Source organism: Haliotis asinina, chromosome 9, assembly GCF_037392515.1.
Source record: "Haliotis asinina isolate JCU_RB_2024 chromosome 9, JCU_Hal_asi_v2, whole genome shotgun sequence".
Taxonomy (NCBI): Eukaryota; Metazoa; Mollusca; class Gastropoda; order Lepetellida; family Haliotidae; genus Haliotis; species Haliotis asinina.
Genome location: NC_090288.1, coordinates 45,437,044 through 45,458,700, shown reverse-complemented (window position 1 = coordinate 45,458,700; position 21,657 = coordinate 45,437,044). Strand labels below are relative to the sequence as shown.

At 40.2% G+C, this 21,657-nt stretch overlaps 1 protein-coding gene across 1 annotated transcript in view; it reads left to right on the top strand.

Annotated features, from left to right (window-relative positions):
• Positions 1–21,241, top strand: part of LOC137297280 (uncharacterized) — a 32,397-nt gene extending 11,156 nt beyond the window's left edge. The window contains exons 5-12 of the mRNA XM_067829293.1: positions 18–197; positions 1,230–1,367; positions 2,497–2,659; positions 3,014–3,100; positions 6,715–6,831; positions 11,619–11,788; positions 15,696–15,911; positions 21,135–21,241. Coding sequence (XP_067685394.1) covers positions 18–197; positions 1,230–1,367; positions 2,497–2,659; positions 3,014–3,100; positions 6,715–6,831; positions 11,619–11,788; positions 15,696–15,911; positions 21,135–21,241 — 1,178 coding nt within the window. The remainder of the gene's footprint in view (positions 1–17; positions 198–1,229; positions 1,368–2,496; positions 2,660–3,013; positions 3,101–6,714; positions 6,832–11,618; positions 11,789–15,695; positions 15,912–21,134) is intronic.
• The last annotated feature ends 416 nt before the right edge of the window (positions 21,242–21,657 follow it).

Genomic DNA, 21,657 nt, shown 5'->3' with positions numbered 1-21,657 from the left:
ACACCACATATGTACAGAACCATATCGAAATAACGGCATGGAGATCCTTGTGGACAACCAGACCTGCTACGATTGGTCACCAGCTGTACGACCTGATTCTGTCATAGACGTCACCTGCAGACAGCCACTATCAGGAAACTCAGTTACCATACGGACACCCCAGGAGTTTCTCACTTTGTGTGAGGTTCAAATATTTGGTATGTACCGAAAATATCAGCAATACCACCCAGAGCTACAAAAAATCTCTTAATACCTATGTTCATCTAACTTCTCTTTTTAAGTTGTTGCCAACCACTTTCACAAATTCACATTTTATAAATAAGCTATAATGTCAACAAGGCACCAAATGGCATTATCCATTATATGTAAACGTCATTGCGTAAATTGTTTGAGCTTGGTAAAAGTAACAGAAGAAATTCCTCTTGTAAAGCCAAAATATTAACTCAAGAATGCATCAACTATGATGTTCTAGAGGTTTCTACTGACCTTCCTTTTCGTAGATTATACATATACGTTGTTGACGGGATTGAATTTAATACTTGTCTTAGTCATGATATAGCTGAGATGCTGCCTAAGATAAGCTTAATTTACTCAACTGTGCCTTCTTCCAAGGCGACACAAACATTCCTACAAAGAGTAATATGTTGGATGTTCCTGCAAATACACTCTAAAATCCCAGTCTCAAAAATTATCTATGATTCTCAATACAGAAAGTATTTGTGACAAGCAGAATTAATGCCACATGGATTTGAAGTTAATTTGGTCGTCGAGTTTGAAATAATTGTATCGATCCAACTCAGAATGAGCGTTACATGCATTCTTATCTGTGGGTACATTATTAGTAGAATGGGATGAATAGGGTGCATTTAAATAAATTTTAAATTATTACAGAATTATTGCAGAATTAATACATGGGGATTTCAAGTTCAATTGTCCTTCGACGTTTTCTGTGGAACAACATTGTATTGCAGACGCTGGCCCAACGTCGGAATGCAATCTTGTTATTCTGTGCCTCAGTCAGGAATATTCCCACTCATCGCAGTGGTCTGTTAATGAATAAGTCTTGAGAAGCAAGTCAGAGACCAAATTATACATAATCAGCTTATTCACAGGTAAGGGCCAACTGAACCAGCACATGCTCTCCCTAATGAGGAAGAGTGGATCTTTCAACACTTTTTCATTGTGTATTTCAATGCATTTATGTGTCCAATACCATTTTTATTATACAGCTTGCAGCGACGGCTGGTTTGGTGACGACTGTGACAAACAATGTCACTGCCTAGATAGCAAGGAAGTATGTGACAAGATCACTGGACACTGCTCTGGTGGATGCACTTCTGGATTCACCGGCGCAAACTGTCAAACACGTGCGTACATATTATTTGCACAGAATTGCCAGTAAAAGTAAGAGTACTCGTATATTTAGTCAACAGAACTAAACTGACCAACAAAAGAAAGTATACTCGGTTTTCAAGAGGTCATTATCATTGATCCAGATAACCCAAACATTAAACAGTGGCGTTAACAACATCTTCAGTCACCCTAAGCTAAAAATCACATTCATACTAGAGAAACACGCAAGTGCACTGGGGGACCGGAAACCCAGTTTCCCATTACACTGAGGATAAGCAGGGACTAAGTTACACTCAACTAATGTTTATTACCAGCAGTGTAGCATCCGGTATGTCCACCCCTTGCATCAATACAGGCCCGCAGCCTCCTTCTAGCCGACGATGTCAGACGTCAGAGGTGACGTAGTATGCGACACTCTTCGTCCTGGAGGGCTTGTTGAAGTTGCTGTCTATTCTGGGGTGGGATAGTGCGTTTCCGCACGCGTCTGTGTAGGGCAGCATATCGCTTTTGGAGGGTCTGTAGGCTCTGATACCTGCTGCCCGAACACGTCTGGCAACCATGTATCGACTGACACGGTGATCAAGGGAATTCGACCCTGATGACGTTACCGTCAGGAAACGATTTCTGAAATGCCGGTCTTCAGCTGGTTTTCTTACTCGCGTTCTCCCACTTCTTGGCCCGCCTGTCTGTAACGTTGCAGCTGTCACGGGGGCATTCGATGGTTCGTGCAACGTTGGCGGATGTCAACCCCATCTGGTGCATAGCTGGTCCCTCTCACCTTCGGCTGCTGATAGTCGTGGCTTATCTACGGTGATCTTTCTTTTCCAAAACTGCATGTGTAACATGTTCGCTCACTAACTTGTATGCCCTTAGTGCATGTGATAGGCCCCAAATCATGGTTTATACAACTGACCACTCCGACATTTGGTATACTTTCTTTTGCCAGTCAGTTCATAGTTATACAAAACAATCCTTATCAGGATATCACAGGTACGATTAATGCCTGAGAAAATGCATAGTTGTGAATTTTGTCAGTAATCTACTCCAAAGAAGGCGTATCCAATTGTATATCCTTGAAAAATATCTCATTTTCTACACCTGTTTATCATCCACGACTGGATAATTACCATCTCTTTAATATAGCATGCAGTGATGGCTGGTTCGGTGAGAACTGTGATAAGCAATGTCACTGTCTGGACAGCAAGGAAGTATGTGACAAGATCACTGGGTACTGCTTTAGCGGATGTACTCCTGGCTTCAGCGACTGCCAAACATGTACGTACAGAATGGCCAATGGATACAAAGTATTTTCAACGACATTATAAAAGTGATGAAAATCGTAAAAGGGGATGAGTTTATGTAATGATACAGCCTGACAATCCCACCGTGAAAATCAAGCTTACAGGTATGTAATCATATGTTGTACCCATTGTTGACAATATTTACGGTTTTTATTATTTATTGTTTATTAGAAACAGGCATTAGGTCAACTAAAAATGAATGAGATGTTTTCTTGTACAAACGATTTTCTGAACATCTCGAGATGAAAGCGTTTTAATGCAACAATGTGCATTAAACATTGGACATACTCTGCATGGAACGTCCTTACATGTTTGCAAATCAGTTTACTTAACAACATTGGATTTTCAGCCATCAATACTTCTTTCCTCACAACGTTAGTAGTTGCAATTACATGTGGGGTTGTCATATTCATCATTGTGCTGGTTGCTTCTCTGTGCATCAGAAGGTGAGTAACAGCTTAGTTTTGCTTGCAAATGTTTGCATTTATTGAATGGAGCTACTAAAATCTTTTCTGTTACTGTCGAGAGCTACAATACGGGACACAAATCGGCGATCTAATGTATTTGAGATGTTTTGGAATTCTTTTTTGTTGTATTGTTGCTGATGGTTGCCATTTACAGAAATGTATTTTGAACAGGGGCGATGGGGTAGCCTAGTGGTTAAAGAGTTCTCTCTTCAGGTCGAAAGCCCGGGTTCGATTTCCCACATCGGTACAATGTGTCGAGTTTGTTTCTGGTGCCCCTGGTCATGACATAGCTAAAGTATTGTTAAAAGCATACTCACTCATTCACATTTGAACAACAATCCCCATAGGTCCTGTATATTCAAGAACCGGTTCTGGTTCCAAATTGCGCAACCGCCAAATATGACTTCACAAGACCGAACCGAATGTACGTTGTTTGCCGCTGGGAGTACTAAGGTCACGCGAGGTGCCTTGACCTACACACAGGCCCTTTTCAGATTTACACCTTGGAATTACGTTCAGCACAGTTTCATTCCTAATTTTGGATTATTGTATACATAAATCTTATTTCCTGAATATCCAACTAATGTAACTAGTTATGAGTGTGTGTTTTGACTGTTGGTAAACATGAGACCGATCACGGACGTTCCCCCATTTGCTGGAATGATCAAGAATCAGTGAGCGTGTACACACACGCACGCACGCACGCGCACACACTCACGGACTTGCAACTCGAAGTTAAACTGGAGTTGTGTCATCATTCAGCCTACTTACATCTCTCTGCCTATTGGTTAACGTTGTTGACCTGCATACAAGACCGCTTCCCGTGTAACATTTAGCATAACTGTTTCTCACTTAAAAACAAGACTTTGGTAAGCTGACATTATATTTGTAGTCCATTACTTTACATTTGACTCAGTTGCATTGTACTGGAAGCCTCTACTGTGAATCATTGTATTTTACTATTTGTCTGCTCAATACATTTTATTGAATATTTTAGACTTGTCACTGTTATATTTTGCTGGTTCATAGGGGATATCTTATACCTTTTGTCAAGGCAAATTATGAACCGTAACATATGTAAGTATGTTTTGTTTTGGGTTTTTTTCTACGGTAAGGAAAGTGTGGTGTAACTGCTGGGACAAAGAAGAAAACTATAGGGCCGTCACGGTAGTAGCATTATATACCGTGACAACATCACTACTCTGACATGTAGTGTTTACCTGTTTGTTTTAAGACAAAGTAAATGTTTTGCCTATTACATTTTTTGGAAAACTTCTGAAATATATGACAAACAATGTCATTAAATTAGCTTTAAAAGTAAACATGTAAAACTGGCTATTATTTAAAAAAACGTAAGTACTGTAATTGTGACACCGTGACAATTATTGCTCTGTCCATGTCATAACATTATCATTTTCTTTATTTAATGAAAACTGACTTATCTGTTTACATCTGGCATTTGGAGTGCAAGTATGTTTAGTAGTAGAGTGTCACGTAAGCATTATTTGCAAATAAGAAATGAAAGGAATGTTTGAGCTGTTAGCCCCGTTTAAGAGATAAATGTAATATTTCAATACTCATCAGTCATGCTATATTGGTGTGAGGAGTCATGGTCAGATTGCTAGGGAAGTGTTCATGCGATAAAATAACGAACAGGAGTCAACGACCCGAATGAAGAATTATCCCCTGATTTCCTGTACATCGCTGATAAGCAAGAGTATTCACGTGACCAAGTACGTGTCGGCAGATTAGATAGGTAGCAGAAGAAACAGCATTGTGTAAAGTATGGAATGAAGTTTGAACTGGAGTGATGAAATGGAACTTGGCATGGAATTTGGAGCCGGATTTGAAGTGACACACATTATCTGCTCTTTATAAACCAGTCTCCATTCTAATATCTTAGTTTCAAAACAGTTGGTCACTGATATATGGCACGTAAGCTAAGAGACATGGGTGTCGGCTTCTCTCGTCAACCATGGCTCATCCACCTCACCCTCAAGGTCACATGACTCTAGGGGAATAAGTATAAATACTTCTTTCTAGGTTGCGTAGATAAGAACAGGAAGCCCAAATTTATATCGGTATAAATATCGGTATATATATATATATATATCATATCTGTGATTTTTATGTTAAGCTTTTAGGTGGACACAAAGGAAAATAAACCTCTGCCTGCCACTAGTCTTATCTTTCATCTGGAGAGGGCGGAGCGAAACCGGGAGGGAATGTGACTCTCGAACTGTTTTACCTGACAAATAACTAGAAAACGTTTTAGAAGCGTTTTATGTTAGCTGGATTGGATTTGTTTGCAAATTTCGCAACGGTAGTGACGCAATATCCTGAAATTTTTGATAAAAAAACCAAATGTGATATAGGAAACGTCGTTAGGGCTGAGTAATCTGTTTACTTGTATATTCTGAATACTACAAACGTAGACAACATTTTTTGGTAAAACAAACACACAGAACTTATGATTTATGCCTAAATGTAATATGCACGAATCTTGCTAAATTCGGTCGGTCGCTCCGTACGTACGTACGGATTGAAATATCTTAAGAACTGCTGATTAGATTCTCTTCATATTTGGTATCTAGGTTTATTACAGTAAAAGAACCGTTCACTATATTGTCATCATTTTCACCACAAAGCTTTAGGGAAGGCGCAGGGACCAGGTGATTTGTTGACTAGGTGACATGATTTTCAAGGTCACGGCGACACTTTGAAGATTTCACCATGTAAACTGCATGTTGTTCTTGTCAGCAAGATATCTCAAGAACCGTTCACTGTATTTTCTTCATATTCAGCACCAAACTTTATCTAGGGAAGGTGCAGGGCCCAGTCAATTTTGGTGACCTTCAGTTAATTTTCAAGGTCACGGCGATTGTTTGTTGTTAAGAGTTTCATACACTGGTCAAGGTCCAAGTGGCTCTTCAAAATATTTTTGTGTTTTAACAACTACAATGAAAGATATTAAGAGAATTCGAGAGAAATGTTTTGTTGCCATTTTACTTCATCTTAAACCACGATCTTCACTTTCATTTCTTTTTAAGTTTGATTAGATAATATGCGGAGGGGCATTATGTCACCTTAGTGACAGTGCTTGTTTCGTTTCATATGTCATTCCATTTACCTACAGAAATACTGAGGGTTCATAAGTGAGAGCAATCGACCATGATATGTGTTAACACGTATGACAAATAGGGTGATACCGACTCGTAATCGGTGAGATAACAAAGCAAATAATACCCCATACCCTCTTCAATTGTTTCTGAAATCAGTGGTTTCGGTGAACCTATTCTATCCTGGAATATTTGCATGTGTACTTTTTGTTCTGACTTGTGACTACACAAAAAAAGTATGGTATGGTTGTCATTCCAACTGACTTGAACTCAAAACCTCATTCTCGACAACACCTCATGTGGCGACTTTATGTTTTTCATCAACTGTACCTATTTCTTGGTGTGGCATATGTAGGTCAGTCCATTCAAATTCAAGTAGACGATCTAGTTTAAAGAATTCTCTTTTGTTCAATGTGTTTGCCATTTCATGACGCATGGAAATGAAACGTAACGTTTAATTTTTCTACATTACAGGCTCCAGATGAAAATCAAAGCGTTAGAAACTCCACATGAAGAACCGTACGCATCTCTGGATCCGGAAACAAGGGAACAAATGTCAGAAACGTGTTATACGGAGATAGCTGAGAGCAGGTGTGATGCACTATATATCAATGCACCAATGCGCTAAAATCTCAGAAATATCTGTGGTACTGCTTGCTTTCATTTTAAAGCATAATGGCAGCAAAATCTGGTCCATGATCATAAAATATCTGGCACAGCAGGACTGACTGTACGAGTTTGATTTACCATGTATGTATAAATCACTGTCAAAGCGTGATGATGTTAAAAACATGTAAAGGTCAACAGCTCACCCGAAAGAATACATGCAAGACGATGTAAGTCAGACTTGGGTTGGATTTGGACAAAACAAAACCATTTAGATGGAATTATCTCCGTTCTCAATTGGCCCATATGAGTCATGTTAAGATATTATAAATTGCGGAATGATAAAATCTCGAAATATGTCAGACAGTTCGTTGTGTCCGAAAGTGTTCTGATTAGGTTGCGTAACACAGATAACGCATGCACACCAAGATGTGGTTAAATGTTTATTGGAATGCGAAGTAAGTAGATATATATATATATATATATATATCTGAAACTGCTATACTTTCATTTGGAAAATGTCCTTACGTTGGTTGTTTTGCTCGTGGGTTAGGCATATGGTTTTCCCCATACTGCGACTTGTTTACATTATAGCAATACAGTTATGTCTGGAGCTCATTTCATTCCTTTAGCTATTTTAGATAACTAGCTTTGTTTTGACTCTCCTGAAAAGTTGTAAAAGGTACGTATGACCTGTTGACTGCAGTAGGTTGCAATTATATTTATAAGTTTGGTTAATGAGGATAGCGTTTGTGTTTAGTTTTTCAACTAGTTGACTTTGGGGAATAATTTGAAGCTGGGACAATATTTAAGACAGTTCGGATTAATAACCACTGATAGGTATTGAAACTTTTGTTGCCTAGGAAACACGTTGTAATTCCCAACGACTAATCATCATACATGCACATAAATAAGTATTTATTTCACTCAAAATATATTTGAATGAATGTTCTGATAAACTCAACCGAACATAAAACATTTACAAATGATCACAGAACTCTGTATTTGGGTACGTTCCTGTCGCCGTCAATATCTAAGAGAGCGGGCAAATACAAGAAAAATACAAATCTTTTAAATCGTTTATTACTGAAACAGGAGATAACATTCAGATTCCTAAGCTTTTCGACACACTGAGTCTTTCTAATAAAACATCTTTCACACAAGAGTCTTTTGCAGTCTCTGTCTGCCACCGACCATGGCGTTTAAATAGCCTGTCAGGCACTCCAGCATTGGCCGCCTCAGTCGCCCCTCCCGACCTGAGACTATGCACCCCAAAATCTTGTCTCCTGGAAGACCAACCGCCTCAAACATACTCAGATAATTTCTCGCATGCGTGTATAAGAGGCTGGCTTGCTACCTCTTAACTTATAGGTGTTTGACTTTCTACAATAATTCATTGATTTAAAGATATCATTATTCATCACAGTACGTTTTAAGGGATTGTTCTAGTTATGACTTCATCATACCAACTGGGCAGACTTCTGATTGAGTCGCAGCAATCACCAAATGATGGTCATCTCGATATTTATCAGTTTTGCTTTGACCTTCCCGGAAGCTGATGTCAGAATATCTTAAATTAGCTGCTTCCAAAAATCTTTGGAAGCCTACAGAATGTTAAATTTCTCAGATTATGCAAGCTGTCAACAGGAAACTTATCTTTTAACTTTTGTAAAATATCTGCTGTAATAGGCTCTTTTCGCCTGATTTGTACACAGAGTTCTCGGAGAAGATTCAAGCACAGACTTGACAAAATGTGATTGACATGGTTTGGTAGGCCTGCTAAATTATGTGCCCAACCTATGGCGTAAATAGACTGTTGAATATATGTAGGATTCTTTCAACTCTGCTTCAGGGATAATGAGTACAATGCTATATGAAATTCAGAGGCCGGTATACAGCTGATACTGAACTGATTACACCTAGCCTTAAACTTCAAAAATCTACTTTCATACTGTTTCACAGTAGTTTTAGCTCTGGACGCTAACACAAAATCTGGTAACTGTTCCGCTAAACTGATCAAAGTGGGATGTTTAAGCCCCTCCTTGTCCTTCCAAAGACCGATTGAAAAGACATCTGAAAGAAATCAGAAACATCTAATAGCTAAAGCCGATCCCGAGAAATTTCTATCAAATATAGTTTTTGCTGCACCTTTGACAAAAAGGATTCTTCCTTTGATTTCCCAGACACCTGAAATACCCGATTTGCTCCTACCGTCCCGGTTGCACAATCTCGGCCAAAATAAAGCAGACTTCCACAACGGTACCACAATAGTAGCTGTGTAAGTATTATACTCAACAAAAGCAATGGTTTTACATATTAGATTGAAAGGGGGTACAACCCAGTTATTGTCACGTGACCAATCTTGAGTAAAACAATCCACCGCGTCTGTCGATGGAATCATGAACCTAGAATTGAACCGTTCCAGTTTTTTGTTCTTATGATCTGCAAATCTGTCTAGAGTAAACGGACTCCAAAGTCCATTTATCTCGGCAAACACGTGATCGACTACTGTCCAATCGTCCTGATCTCCTGCCTTGCTCAAACTGTCCGCCATCGTATTGTTCTCTCTGGGAATCCACTGGAATTCAACTACAATATTGTCTAGTGAACATGAAGATGCCAAGCGCCAACTTTTGTAATTCTGATACTGTACTACCGTGCTGAACCACTTGACAGGCAGCTTGATTATCTGAAAACAGCCTGACTGACTTTCCTTTTATTGTATCAACAAAACTACACAGAGCCATCTCTATAGCCCTCAGTTCATACCAAGCCGAACTCTTTTGAAATTCATCCTCATTCCATGCTATATAGAACTTTTTGTCTGAGTGTGGGATAAAAGCTCCACATCCGAAAGCGCTCGCATCCTCAAAAATAGACAAACTCGACGAATGAGACTTTTCAAAGAATTCCACATTAAATGAATGACATTGCAGATTATTTTTCCATAATATCAATTCCGACACGCAACCTTCCGCTTGTCTGAAGTAATATCTGTCCCATGACCTACATTCTGCAATCTGTTTATACAAATGTCGAGTCATAATCCTGCAAACATTTCCAAAAATGAAAGTCAAGCTAAGTATTTTACCCGTGATTTTGGCCAACAATCTTGCTGTAAATGTATGAAATCTTTGTAAACACTGTTCAATGTCACGTGCAATATTATCTATTTTTCTTTGGGGAACAGAAGCAATGCCCTGTTCAGTATTCCAATTAAAACCTCGCCAATCCATGTTTTGTGTAGGCAGCCATACTGACTTTCCAACGTTACACAGAAAATCCGCCATTGTCAAAGTATCATTCACAAAGTCGGAATATTTTTGACAAAAGGAAAGACTGACTAAACCCGAAAGCAGGATAAACCACAATATTCACCCCACTGCCTCTCCAATATTTGACTAAGGGTTTGAGAACTTTTGTAAAAATATACGGAGCCGACGTCAACCCAAAGGGAAGTACAGTAAATTGAAAATATCTATTTTTTCCACCAAAATACCACGAAACCCCCCCCCCCCCCCCCCCCCCCAATGTTGTTTCTCACAAATGTCAATATGATGATATCCCAGCTTCAAATCAAATTTGAACATGTAACCTGACTTAGAAATAGACTGTAAAGCCGAATTGTGATCTTCAGAAACCATGGATTGTTTCCTAACATGTGAATTCACCTGTCTCAGATCTAAGATTAGACTTTTTACCCGACTGTTGTACTGAAACTGACAATGGACTGATTGCATGGGCAGGTGAAAATACCTCTACTATACATCCACTATCTAACAATTTAGAAATAGCTACCTCTACAAAACTCGAATGGTTGTAAGCAGATTTGTTATTCCTAGAACACATCCTCTCTGGAGTTGACACAAATGAAATAACGTATCCCTATCTGATAGACTGCAAAACTAGCTCCGGAGCTCCAATTTCATCCCAGAGTTTCACGTCCCTTTACTGACGTACCAGACGAACTGTTTCTGCCGGAATCAACATTATCAAAGAACAAAAAACGTATGTACAGTACCTGAATCAGCCATCTTGCTTGTTGTGGTTGTAACCGGCTTCGTCGCACCTTTGCTACTTCTTGTCAGAACCTGTGGCGTCGTACTGCACGTCACGGGAAGACAACATTTTAGCTGCCGGACATGTCTGCCTCCACTGACTGAATCTCCGCAGAATTAACACTTTTGGTTAGGTCTGGGACCCCTCCGGCTCTGGCTACGAAAAGTAGAGGACTGGTTATTGTGCATCTCCTGCTGTCCTGTACGTTGATTGACTTATGTATGTGTAGGGCCGCATGGACGTCTTGAGCTGCTGCTGCTGCGGCCTCGGCTACGTTTTCTGAGCGCTTTGGCTTCAGCTTTCTCTAAACGACGTTCCTCATCAGAATCTGAAGCGATGAAGCTCCCTTCTGGTTTTGTAAACAACACCCCAACCAGCTGGGGACTTGTCCACTAAACGAATGAACTTTTTGCGTCTCTTAACAGACATACAGAGAGAGTCAATAGTTTCACACAGCTCAGTGGTATCTTTCTTGTAGAGCGATGACTTAATGTTGTCTAAACCCTCCAAAATCTCACAATTAAACTTATATTGTACAGAATTCCCTCCATATTTGAAGTTAGAATATTTATCATATTTCCCTTCCTTTGAAATAGACAAAGACAGCTGCTCAGATTCACTTATAAATTCTTTCTTAAGTGTAGAGAGTTTAGCGTCTAAATAGTCCGGGAGCAGCTGAAATGAGTGAAATTCGTCACCATTTGATTCCTCAGAACGTTTCGGGGAAGCAGAATCTGGAACACCGTCATCCGAAAAGTGCCGCATGTTGTAGTGTGCAACCGAGGCACGCAACAGCAGTCCTGCCCCGTCAGTCGTGAATCTCAAGGGCCTGATTCACGTGCAGTCCACCCTTTTATAGCACACTCATCACGTGCGGACACAGGTACCTCTGCGCTGAACACTCTCGTACCCTAATACACTACCACGCATTCCTAAATATATATGCTTAATGAGATCGCCTTCAAAATTGAAACATATTTTATGAGAACGCTTTTAAAAGTAAAATACACTTTATGAGATCGCTTGTTATGTTAATTGGGGATTCATTTATATATGTTCGATAGCACTTATACAGACACAAAAAAGGTGTAAAAACAAATTAACATATTTTCATCCATTTACAACCTCCGAACCATTAATTCTGGACGAAACTAAATGTTCTCGCCCATTGACCTGCCCATGGCCGCTGTTCGGCCATGAGCGAGCGAGTTTAAATTTTGAGTTTTCGAAGTTTTTTCACCCTTAGCACATATTCATAACAGCTGTATGTTTATTTTTGTCAAAACCCTTCTGACAGAGTGGCCACAGTGAGTTTCTGGACTTTTGTGAGTCCAGAATTAAATTGTGACGTGCTATTTATTTTTCACGTCTCTGGGCTAGACTTGGTTGGTATCGTCGTATCCAAATTGCTTAGATCGATGTTCATTATGATGATTACTGGTCAGGTCCGATAATTTGCAGACCACCACCATATAACTGGAATATTGCGGCGGTAAATAGCACTCCAATCAACCAAATCCAAAGACTAACCCTCGTGCTTGGGTCAAATTCAATGAGTGAGTGAGTTTTGTTTTACGCCGCACTCGGCAATATTCCAGATACATGGCGGCGGTCTGTAAATAATCGAATCTAGACCAGACAATCCAGGGATCAACAGCATGAGTATCGATCTGCACAAATGGGAAACGAGCACATATGTCAACCACATCAACGAGCCTGATCACCAATTCCGTTAGTCGCCTTTTACGGAAATTATGGGTTGCTGGAGGCCTATTCTACCCTGGACCTTCACGGGCCTCGGTCAAATTCAAACCAACATCGCATGTGGTATGCACATGAAGAACAATACGTAGTTCTGTTGTACAGATTGTACAGGGACAGTTAACCAGAGAAACCTTCATTGTTGCCGGTAAGATTCACACGTGGGTGTTTCGCCTAACCGATGAATGATTATCGACGTGTCCTGAAATATTTGTTTAGTCATTCATTGATATATCCGGAGGACGGACAATATCATTCCGTCATACCCGAATACAAGCGACAACAGCTATGTTTTCATTCTATATGTCCTCATATCTCTGTCGTATATTCTCGTTACGCCGAAGACCCGGGTTCCATTTCCCACTATTTGAGGCCTATTTCTGGTGTCTCTCGCCGTCATATTGCTGGAATATGGCTAAATGCGGTGTAAACAAAAGTCACTCACTCACTCTATTCTGAACTTTCCCTGTAAATAGTTATAAGTAACTTTGAGCCCAGTCACAAAAGTGGTTGATATCAAGGGTAACAACTCAGATAGTCGAGGTACAATCAATACTCTGCAACTGGGTTGGCCTCACATTGTCATTTGGTATTTCCACCAACACGACTGGGTTATGGAAACATTCTGCAGCCACCAGTCCAAAGTACAATACTTACATGTTGTTTTCACAACAAGTACTCCCACAACAACCATTCTCGCAATACATGTAGGTGTTGTAACAGAACTCTGCCCTCACATCTGAAAATTAAATATTTCCAGAGAATCATTTGATGTGGCGAATAAAGAAATAATTATAGTAACAGGTAAATATCATTTATAACAGGAAGTGTTTTATTTCATTAGGGGATTTAGCAGGGTTTTAAATATTGTGGTGCGTGGTCTCGGTACAGTCTTGGTCACAGTTTACATTAAGCAACGCTGGTGACGGAGAGGTCATCAGGTCATTTGGCAGCTTAACTGCTGAGGATTCCTATGAGTTTGGTCCTGCTACGATGCACATACACACCTGTGACCTTACCTGATGTTAGTGATTTTGTTCAAAATTACCTTTGTGGGTGGGTGCCTGATCTGTGATGGTTGCAAATGTGCTTTTATTTGTGGATCAGCCATATTTCACAGTAACACAGGTCAATTGTCTGTTAACATATATAGCGTATACAAAACGTCACAAGGCGAAGGAGTCCATTACCAGTTGTCTTCACTATCTGTGCCCCCGCAAGTCCCGGCATGGACTGACGTCTTCTAATGCAATCCCATACCTCTTGCTGTTTCTGCTTCCGAGAGCTGATCTGACGTAAGGGGCTCCGGCTGACGTTCATGTGCACGTTGGCAGAGGTCATCCCGGATATGCTCGATGGGGTTGAGGTCGGGCGATTTGAATGGCCAAACAAGCACTGTAGTGTTTTCATTCTGCCTCACAGTGTGTGGCATATGCTGTGTGCGCCCTTGCATTATCTTCCTAGAACACTTCCATTTCGAAGTTGATAAGTACCTATCTTTCCGTCACGGCTTGAAGCGAAAATGTGATTCGTCAGTAAATTATACATGTGGCCAGTTTTGTAGATACCAGAATCTGGCATCCTTGCACCACTGGACCAGTCGAAGTCGATGTAATCGTTGCAGCACGGGTTACAAAATTAGTGTTTTCTGTCTCGAAATCCAGCGATTACAAACGGTTTGCGTCTAGACTCTCATCTGAACTAGTCACTGCACTTGCAGAAACAGTTCGATTCCGAACAAAGGCACCCGGATGTACCTATCCTGCGCTTCAGTGGTGAATCCTGATCTGTCCCAGAACTGCATGTGCATTAGAGTAAATCGTTTCATAACTGAACCCAAGCTACATTTTAAATGTATGATTAAAGTTTTTAAAAGACATGGCAATAAATAAACCCGTGACATTATTCATAAACATGTTTGAGTATAAGATATGTCTTTAGTATTTATTCCGACAAACCACTATTGGTTGTACAGGAACAGTCCAAAGAAAACCATCATATAAATGATAAATTGTTATGATCACTTGGTAACAATGAATATATTAGTGTGTTATCCTTTTATGGTGTTATTGATAGGTCTTATAAATGTTGAAATACTCTTAACAAATGAATAATCATCTGAGGTATACAGTAGTTTCATTTTCGCGAGATTCGGCCATTGCTGTTATATGTGGGGATATATTGGGATCTTATGCAATCAAAAAACGAACATTTATACAGGTAGTGAAATTCGTCGGCTATCGCCGGTGAGTTACAAAGATAACAATTTCTGTTTACTCTTGGTACATTTTTCCTGCTGCCACTCTTCATTGGTAAGTGATGGTTTGATGTCCGAAATGACCTGATGGGCCGAGAAGCGTACAGAGGTAATAGAAGGTACTTTTCAAACGACGGCGGATATTTGAACAAATCATAATAATTACCCTTGGAGCTTTCATGTATATCTTCCCTCCATTTGTGTATAAAATGATCATTAAGAGTTGTTTCGATCATTGAGACTAGCCACTGTTTACAAACACTACTGGGGTTATCAAATACATAAGATAGGCCACAACTGTTTAAAATATTTTTATGTGAGATGTCCATACATCATTGTTACGGAGATTAAGATAGTTGTCTAATTTGAAGAGCTGAAGTACACGCGATGACAACCTATACGGGGGAAATGTGGTTTCTAGATTATGCCAAAATGTGATCATCCTTTCAGCGATTGTGATGTTCACAGGTAAACGACCCAACTCGCCCCAAAACCATAAACGTAACTGGTACGTACCTTCCATATCCCTTCCTGAGGGCCGTTGGTAGACCCTGCAGAGGAGGGAGTCATCTCTCTGCCCCATCAGGGTTCTCCTAGTATATACAGACTGCACCCGCTCCCTCACACGTTGGGGGGGGGGGGGGGGGGGGGGGTTGGGGAGGAAGGAGGCTCGGAGATTGACAGGAGAGCTCTTGGGGTCTACCTTCGGTCCGGCATAATAGAGGCCTATAAGGGTCAGGACAGGCCACTTCCTCCTCGGTCTAATCCACAGCCACAGCCATGGCTTATCACCGCAACATTTCGGTGGTGGACATCATGGTGGGCTGCTACTGGAAGTTCGGCTTGGTGTTCGCCAACCACTATTTAAGAGCCCTCTCCAACGAGGATCTGGCAGGCATTTCCAGACTAGGGCTCCAGGTCTTTGCCCGGCACAGAACGGGGGCTCTTCACCATTTGAGTTGGCAAAAACCAACAGGCAGACGAAATGGTACGTACCTTCCACATCCCTTCTTTAGGGCCGTTGGTAGACCCTGCAGAGGAGGGAGCCATCTCTCTGGGTCCCATCAGGGTTCTCCAAGTATATACAGACCACACGCGCTCCCTCAGACAGGGACGGCGATCTTCAGCTCCCCACCGTTTTGTGTAAAATAAACAATTCTGTTTCTTCTCTCCACTCCTTCGGTGTTTTATTATGTTGGGTGTCCCTTCCGGGTTTGCCGTCCACTCCCCCTCCTTAGCGGAGGTGTCCGGGCAGTGGTTCATGTCCTACCCGCCCTCTAGTGCCCTCTAGTGCGGTGACGGATGCTTCCGCAAGGTCGCTCCCCTCGGGGTTTCTCTGTTCTTCTTTACGTAGAGACGCACGGGCGAGTCCCGTGTCCACGCTCTCAGCCCTCCCCCTCTGTGTCATTTTGTTGGCTTTCTTACCTGATAAGTATGTAAAAAATATAACATTTTTGATTAAATGTCATTTTATACTTACCTGGTAGAAAGCCAAAAGTCGGGAGTTCCCGCCCAGTCTTCCCTCCTGACGCTTATATTGCCTGCATCGCTGGGTAAGGGAATGACGTGTATAGGTCATCCAGTGACCTGGGTGACCTACCGCCCGTATGTCGACCTCGCGTCTCTACTTTATGTAGAGAGAGAGATGTTATGAGAGAAATTGAGTAAGCACCACTCAAGTGAGCAATGTTGGCTTTCTACCAGGTAAGTATAAAAATGGCATTTAAGCAAAAATGTTATATTTTCATATCCTCACATTTCGATCCCATATAGGGCAATTTGTAGTATTAAAATATGCAACAGATTAATTATAGTAGCGAGATTGTTTAGATTTATTACCGACACCCCCTCCAAATATAATAATCTTAGTTCTTGATATGTTTACACGGAGTTTCCATGTATCACAATGTGTTTTGAATGCATCAAGGGAATTCTGAAGTTGTTTCTGGGTTTGTCCAAGAAGTATCGCATCATCCGTATACAAAAAATAATAAATTTGGTTCACACGTACACAAAATCTTCATACACACAATAGACATCAACGTCCTTACACCCTTCGCTCTCGAGAAAAACATGCAAGTCACTGAGATAAATCGAAAATAATAATGGTGAGAGATTTTCCCCCTGTCGGACACCAGACTAAGTAAAGAAGAAGTCGAAACTATTGCTGTCAACCATACCACAGGATTTTATATTATTATACATACTTTGGATTAACTTGAAGAATTTACCATCAATGTTGTATGATAACATTTTGTGCCAAAGACCCACTCTCCATAAGCTATCGAACGCCTTTGTAAAATTGATAAAAGCACAAGAAAGCTTTCGTTTACAGAAGGCCGGGCGGGACAACTTAGGAATGGCCAGCGAGTCCTAACTTGACATACAGAAGGGAGCAAGCTACAAAGACATATTTTATATCATTGGAAAGATCTCGAGGAGATGAACACGAAAAGTTCATTTGCCAGTGTGTTCACGTGTTAATAAGCCCACAAATTGGCTCTGAAAATGCATTTCTGCAGAAATTTCTGGCAGAATTTTTTTTTCCCGCAGAAATTTCTGGCAGAATTTTTTTTTCCCGCAGAAATTTCTGGCAGAAATGTTTTATTTCACTACCAGAATTATCTTAATTTAACAAAATTAGAGAGTATAAGTAATGATACTGCTGCATGAGTGGTAGTTTCATGTTTATTCCAAGTAATAAGCACTTAGCGTGATCAACGGATCTGATATTTTTGTTTCGCTACTAGAATTATCTTAGTTGAATAAGATTAAACACAATCGTTAAATAATTTAATATAGACTTTCTTTAAATGGTGTCGTTTTCCCTGTTTAAAGCCTATTAGTACCAGACAACCGAGAATTTTACAGTGTGAATTTAACCGTATTTCATTATAGCTTTTACAATTTAAAAGGCTTATGCATTATTCCCATCCGTTTCATCATAACACAGTTGTAAGTTCTTAGTGGATTCACGTCGTGCAAGATTAATTTAACAGTATCGGGGTGCATTTTCTAATCCCAATAAGCCTACATTGTTTTTGTATGCGACATGGGTTGAGGGCGAATAGAGACGAAACCGGACATATACTACATACATACAATATAATAACAATGTAAGACGTGTGAGCCATAATTTGAATTCATCAACATGCCCGTAAAGACCAGCGTACCAGATGAGATGATAAACAATGCATCAGTGTTCAAAGTGACAATGCCCGCGAAAATGTAATTGCCTCGTTGAAACAATAATTTATGCCGGAGTGGCCACCGAGTATGGTTTATCAGGTTGTCTCTATAAGCGGTCATCGTTCCGGTTCGGTTGGCCTTGAGTGGACACCGCGGTTAATAATTGCGCAAGCCAGAGAGCGGCCACTGGGGAAATACAGCGAAACAATGCCAGTTGGTGCTGCATGGACAATAGACGTTTTATAGAGTATATCCAGTACGTCTTGTCGGTTCAAGGTCACATGCAACACAAAACAGTTCTTTGCAGATTCTGAATCGGTTCGGTAACAAATTATCAAAAATGCAAAATAAAGTTATGAAGTTGAAAATAACGCGATTGAAAAAACGCTTCCCCAGCGCAGGGGGAAAAAGTGGTTTCACCACCCATAGCACATGTGCAGTGATTATTATGAACCGGACAGCCAACTTGAACTCGTATAAACACTAGTGATGTGTGCAAGATTATCGTTGCGGTGGAAGTGGGAGAACAAGAGATGTTTCTTGTGGTTACAAGCATCCTGGTTCGGCAATAATAACAATACACTGGTACAGTACCTGCATATTTGCAACCCATGCTTTTGAAAAAAAAATGTATAGTATTAGAAATGCTAATTTCATAGTTCAGTTTGAAAACTGAAATGTTTTAAATCATGTATATGGCAACAAAGAATACATTGATTGTGACAAGCAGTCTATGTCATAGACAAAGCGCAACGTCTGTTTATTGTCACCTGTCACTCTGCTTGTCTGCTAATGACAATATGCAGTACTTAGCTTCAATCATTTACCAACTTAACACCTATCAGGCTATACACCGTAAACAAACTACACTGCTTTATGGCTCGTGCACCTGGGGTCTGTCTCCGTCACATTATGTAATTAGACAGACAGGCAGGTGCGATTCCTGTACACATGACATGTTATTACGTCTGTGGGTTGCAAACAAACTACCTCCATTTTCCCGGATGACTGGGTCGGACGGAACTGAGTGCAAACTCAGATTGTCAGTTTCAAGGTCTGTATGTACAAAACCCAACATTTCAATATATAATATTTATGGATAACAACTTCTTCTATTGTGTGTGCTTAGAAGTGGATGGATGAATCATAATGATTGGAATATTTTCAAACTGTTTAACGCTGTATTTTGCACGAATCCACGAGTGACCAACATAGTTCTTACTATTCCTGTTTAAAAACATGTAACTGATAATATGCCGACGGTACACTAGAACAGTGATATAAACTGCCATCATCACAGACACATTTATACAATTTAACATTTCAACCACTGGCCTTTGTTGCGAAAACACGCCAATCAAGTTATCTCACTAGCTTCTGTCATGATGGGACGATAATTCACTCACTAGGGTCTTGGTTAAAAAAAGGTAGGAATAACAAATATAAAGGGGATATTGTACCACATTAGTCATTCTTGAATGGGATTAACAGGTGTGAAAACTCGGTGGCCACTTCGGCAAAAATCATTGTTTCAAAGAGGCAATTACATTTTCGCGGGTATTGACACTTTGAACACTGATGCATTGTCACAGGTGTTGTTTATCATCTCATCTGGTACGCTGGTCTTTTCGGGCATGTTGATGAATTCAAATTATGGCTCACACGTCTTACATTGTTATTATATTGTATGTATGTAGTATATGTCCGGTTTCGTCTCTATTCGCCTTCAACCCATGTCGCATGCAAAAACAATGTAGGCTTATTGAGATTAGAAAATGCAACCCAATACTGGTACTGGTACTAATAGGCTTTAAACAGGGAAAACGACACCATTTAAAGAAAGTCTATATTAAATTATTTAACGATTGTCTTTAATCTTATTCAACTAATATAATTCTGGTATCAAACAAAAATATCAGATCCGTTGATCACGCTAAGTGCTTATTACTTGGAATAAACATGAAACTACCACTCATGCAGCAGTATCATTACTTATACTCTCTAATTTTGTTAAATTAAGATAATTCTGGTAGTGAAATAAAACATTTCTGCCAGAAATTTCTGCGGGAAAAATATTTCTGCCAGAAATTTCTGCGGGAAAAAAAAATTCTGCCAGAAGTTTCTGCGGAAAAAAAAAATTCTCCCAGAAATTTCTGCAGAAATGCATTTTCAGAGCCAATTTGTGGGCTTATTAACACGTGAACACACTGGCAAATGAACTTTTCGTGTTCATCTCCTCGAGATCTTTCCAATGATATAAAATATGTCTTTGTAGCTTGCTCCCTTCAGTATGTCAAGTTAGGACTCGCTGGCCATTCCTAAGTTGTCCCGCCCGGCCTTACAGGTTTTGAAATACTGGTTTTACATATTTAAAATGACATGTTTTCTCGGAAGCCAGCCTGTGATAGACTAAGAATTGTTGTTTAATTCTAGGTAACTGTTTAATCTGGAGTTCAAAAGACAAGTGAATAACTTTCCTAAACAAGCCTTTTTACAAGCAGAGGGAACATGTCATAAAGTCAGTAGGGTTGAGGTGAACTCAGGTCAGTTCAGGGTGTATGGCGAAGTGAACACGTTTGATTGTACTGACACTAATTGATTGATATTTTATTAAACGTTCATGACATGCATTTACTGTTGTTTATTTTAATTTTCAGAAGGGGTATATATTGTCTCTGGTTAGTTATTCCACCATTGCAAAATGGCAAATGTACAGGTGAACTTGAAGATCAGAATCTTGTGTGCCAAGGAAACAAATTCAAGAGACGCAGAAACTCCAATATTCATTGGAACTGTTGCGTAGCTACATGCCCAGCTACAATCAACACCATTGATGGTCTCATCACAAACTAACAGAGATCTGCACAATCATCCAGCAAACCAGAAAAGAGTTGTCATAGGCATGTTCCTTGCCAGTCTGAAAGAAATGAAAGAAAAGGTCAAATGCAACAGCAAACCATGTCCATCAATTTATCCAGAGGATTATTATATATGTTTCCACTTTTCTATGCCCTATTACCAGACAAGAAACAGACAACTTACCACCGCTTCTTCATAATTCTCAAGCAGAAAGCAGCAGCAGGTAGTGACTGCCGCCCAGAATGCCGCCAGAGACATCTTCCACTGTGACTTAAAGGCCTGTTTGTTCTACTTTCGTCAAGCCATTTGGCGTAATGTACAACGTTTTGGACTGCATACTGAATTTGCAAACAATCCATCTGTGAATCGCCTAGTTAGTCGTGCATCCTCCTTGCCCATCATCAGACTGAATGCCATCTACGATGTCTGGTTACTCACTCTTAAAAACGCAGACTTGACCAATCCACGAGTGTTGATGTTTAGCGATTATGTGACTGAAGTGTGGATTGACGCAGGCAGATCAGAATGGAACCATTTCCGCTCTACTGGTTCCCGTACCAACAACCGCGTCGAAGGATGGCATGCTCGGATAAGTAAGGCTGGACAATCGCACCAACATACACAGCTTCATAGACATCATTACACAAGACCAGTGTCACACGGAGAATGTCATCAGTCAGATACTT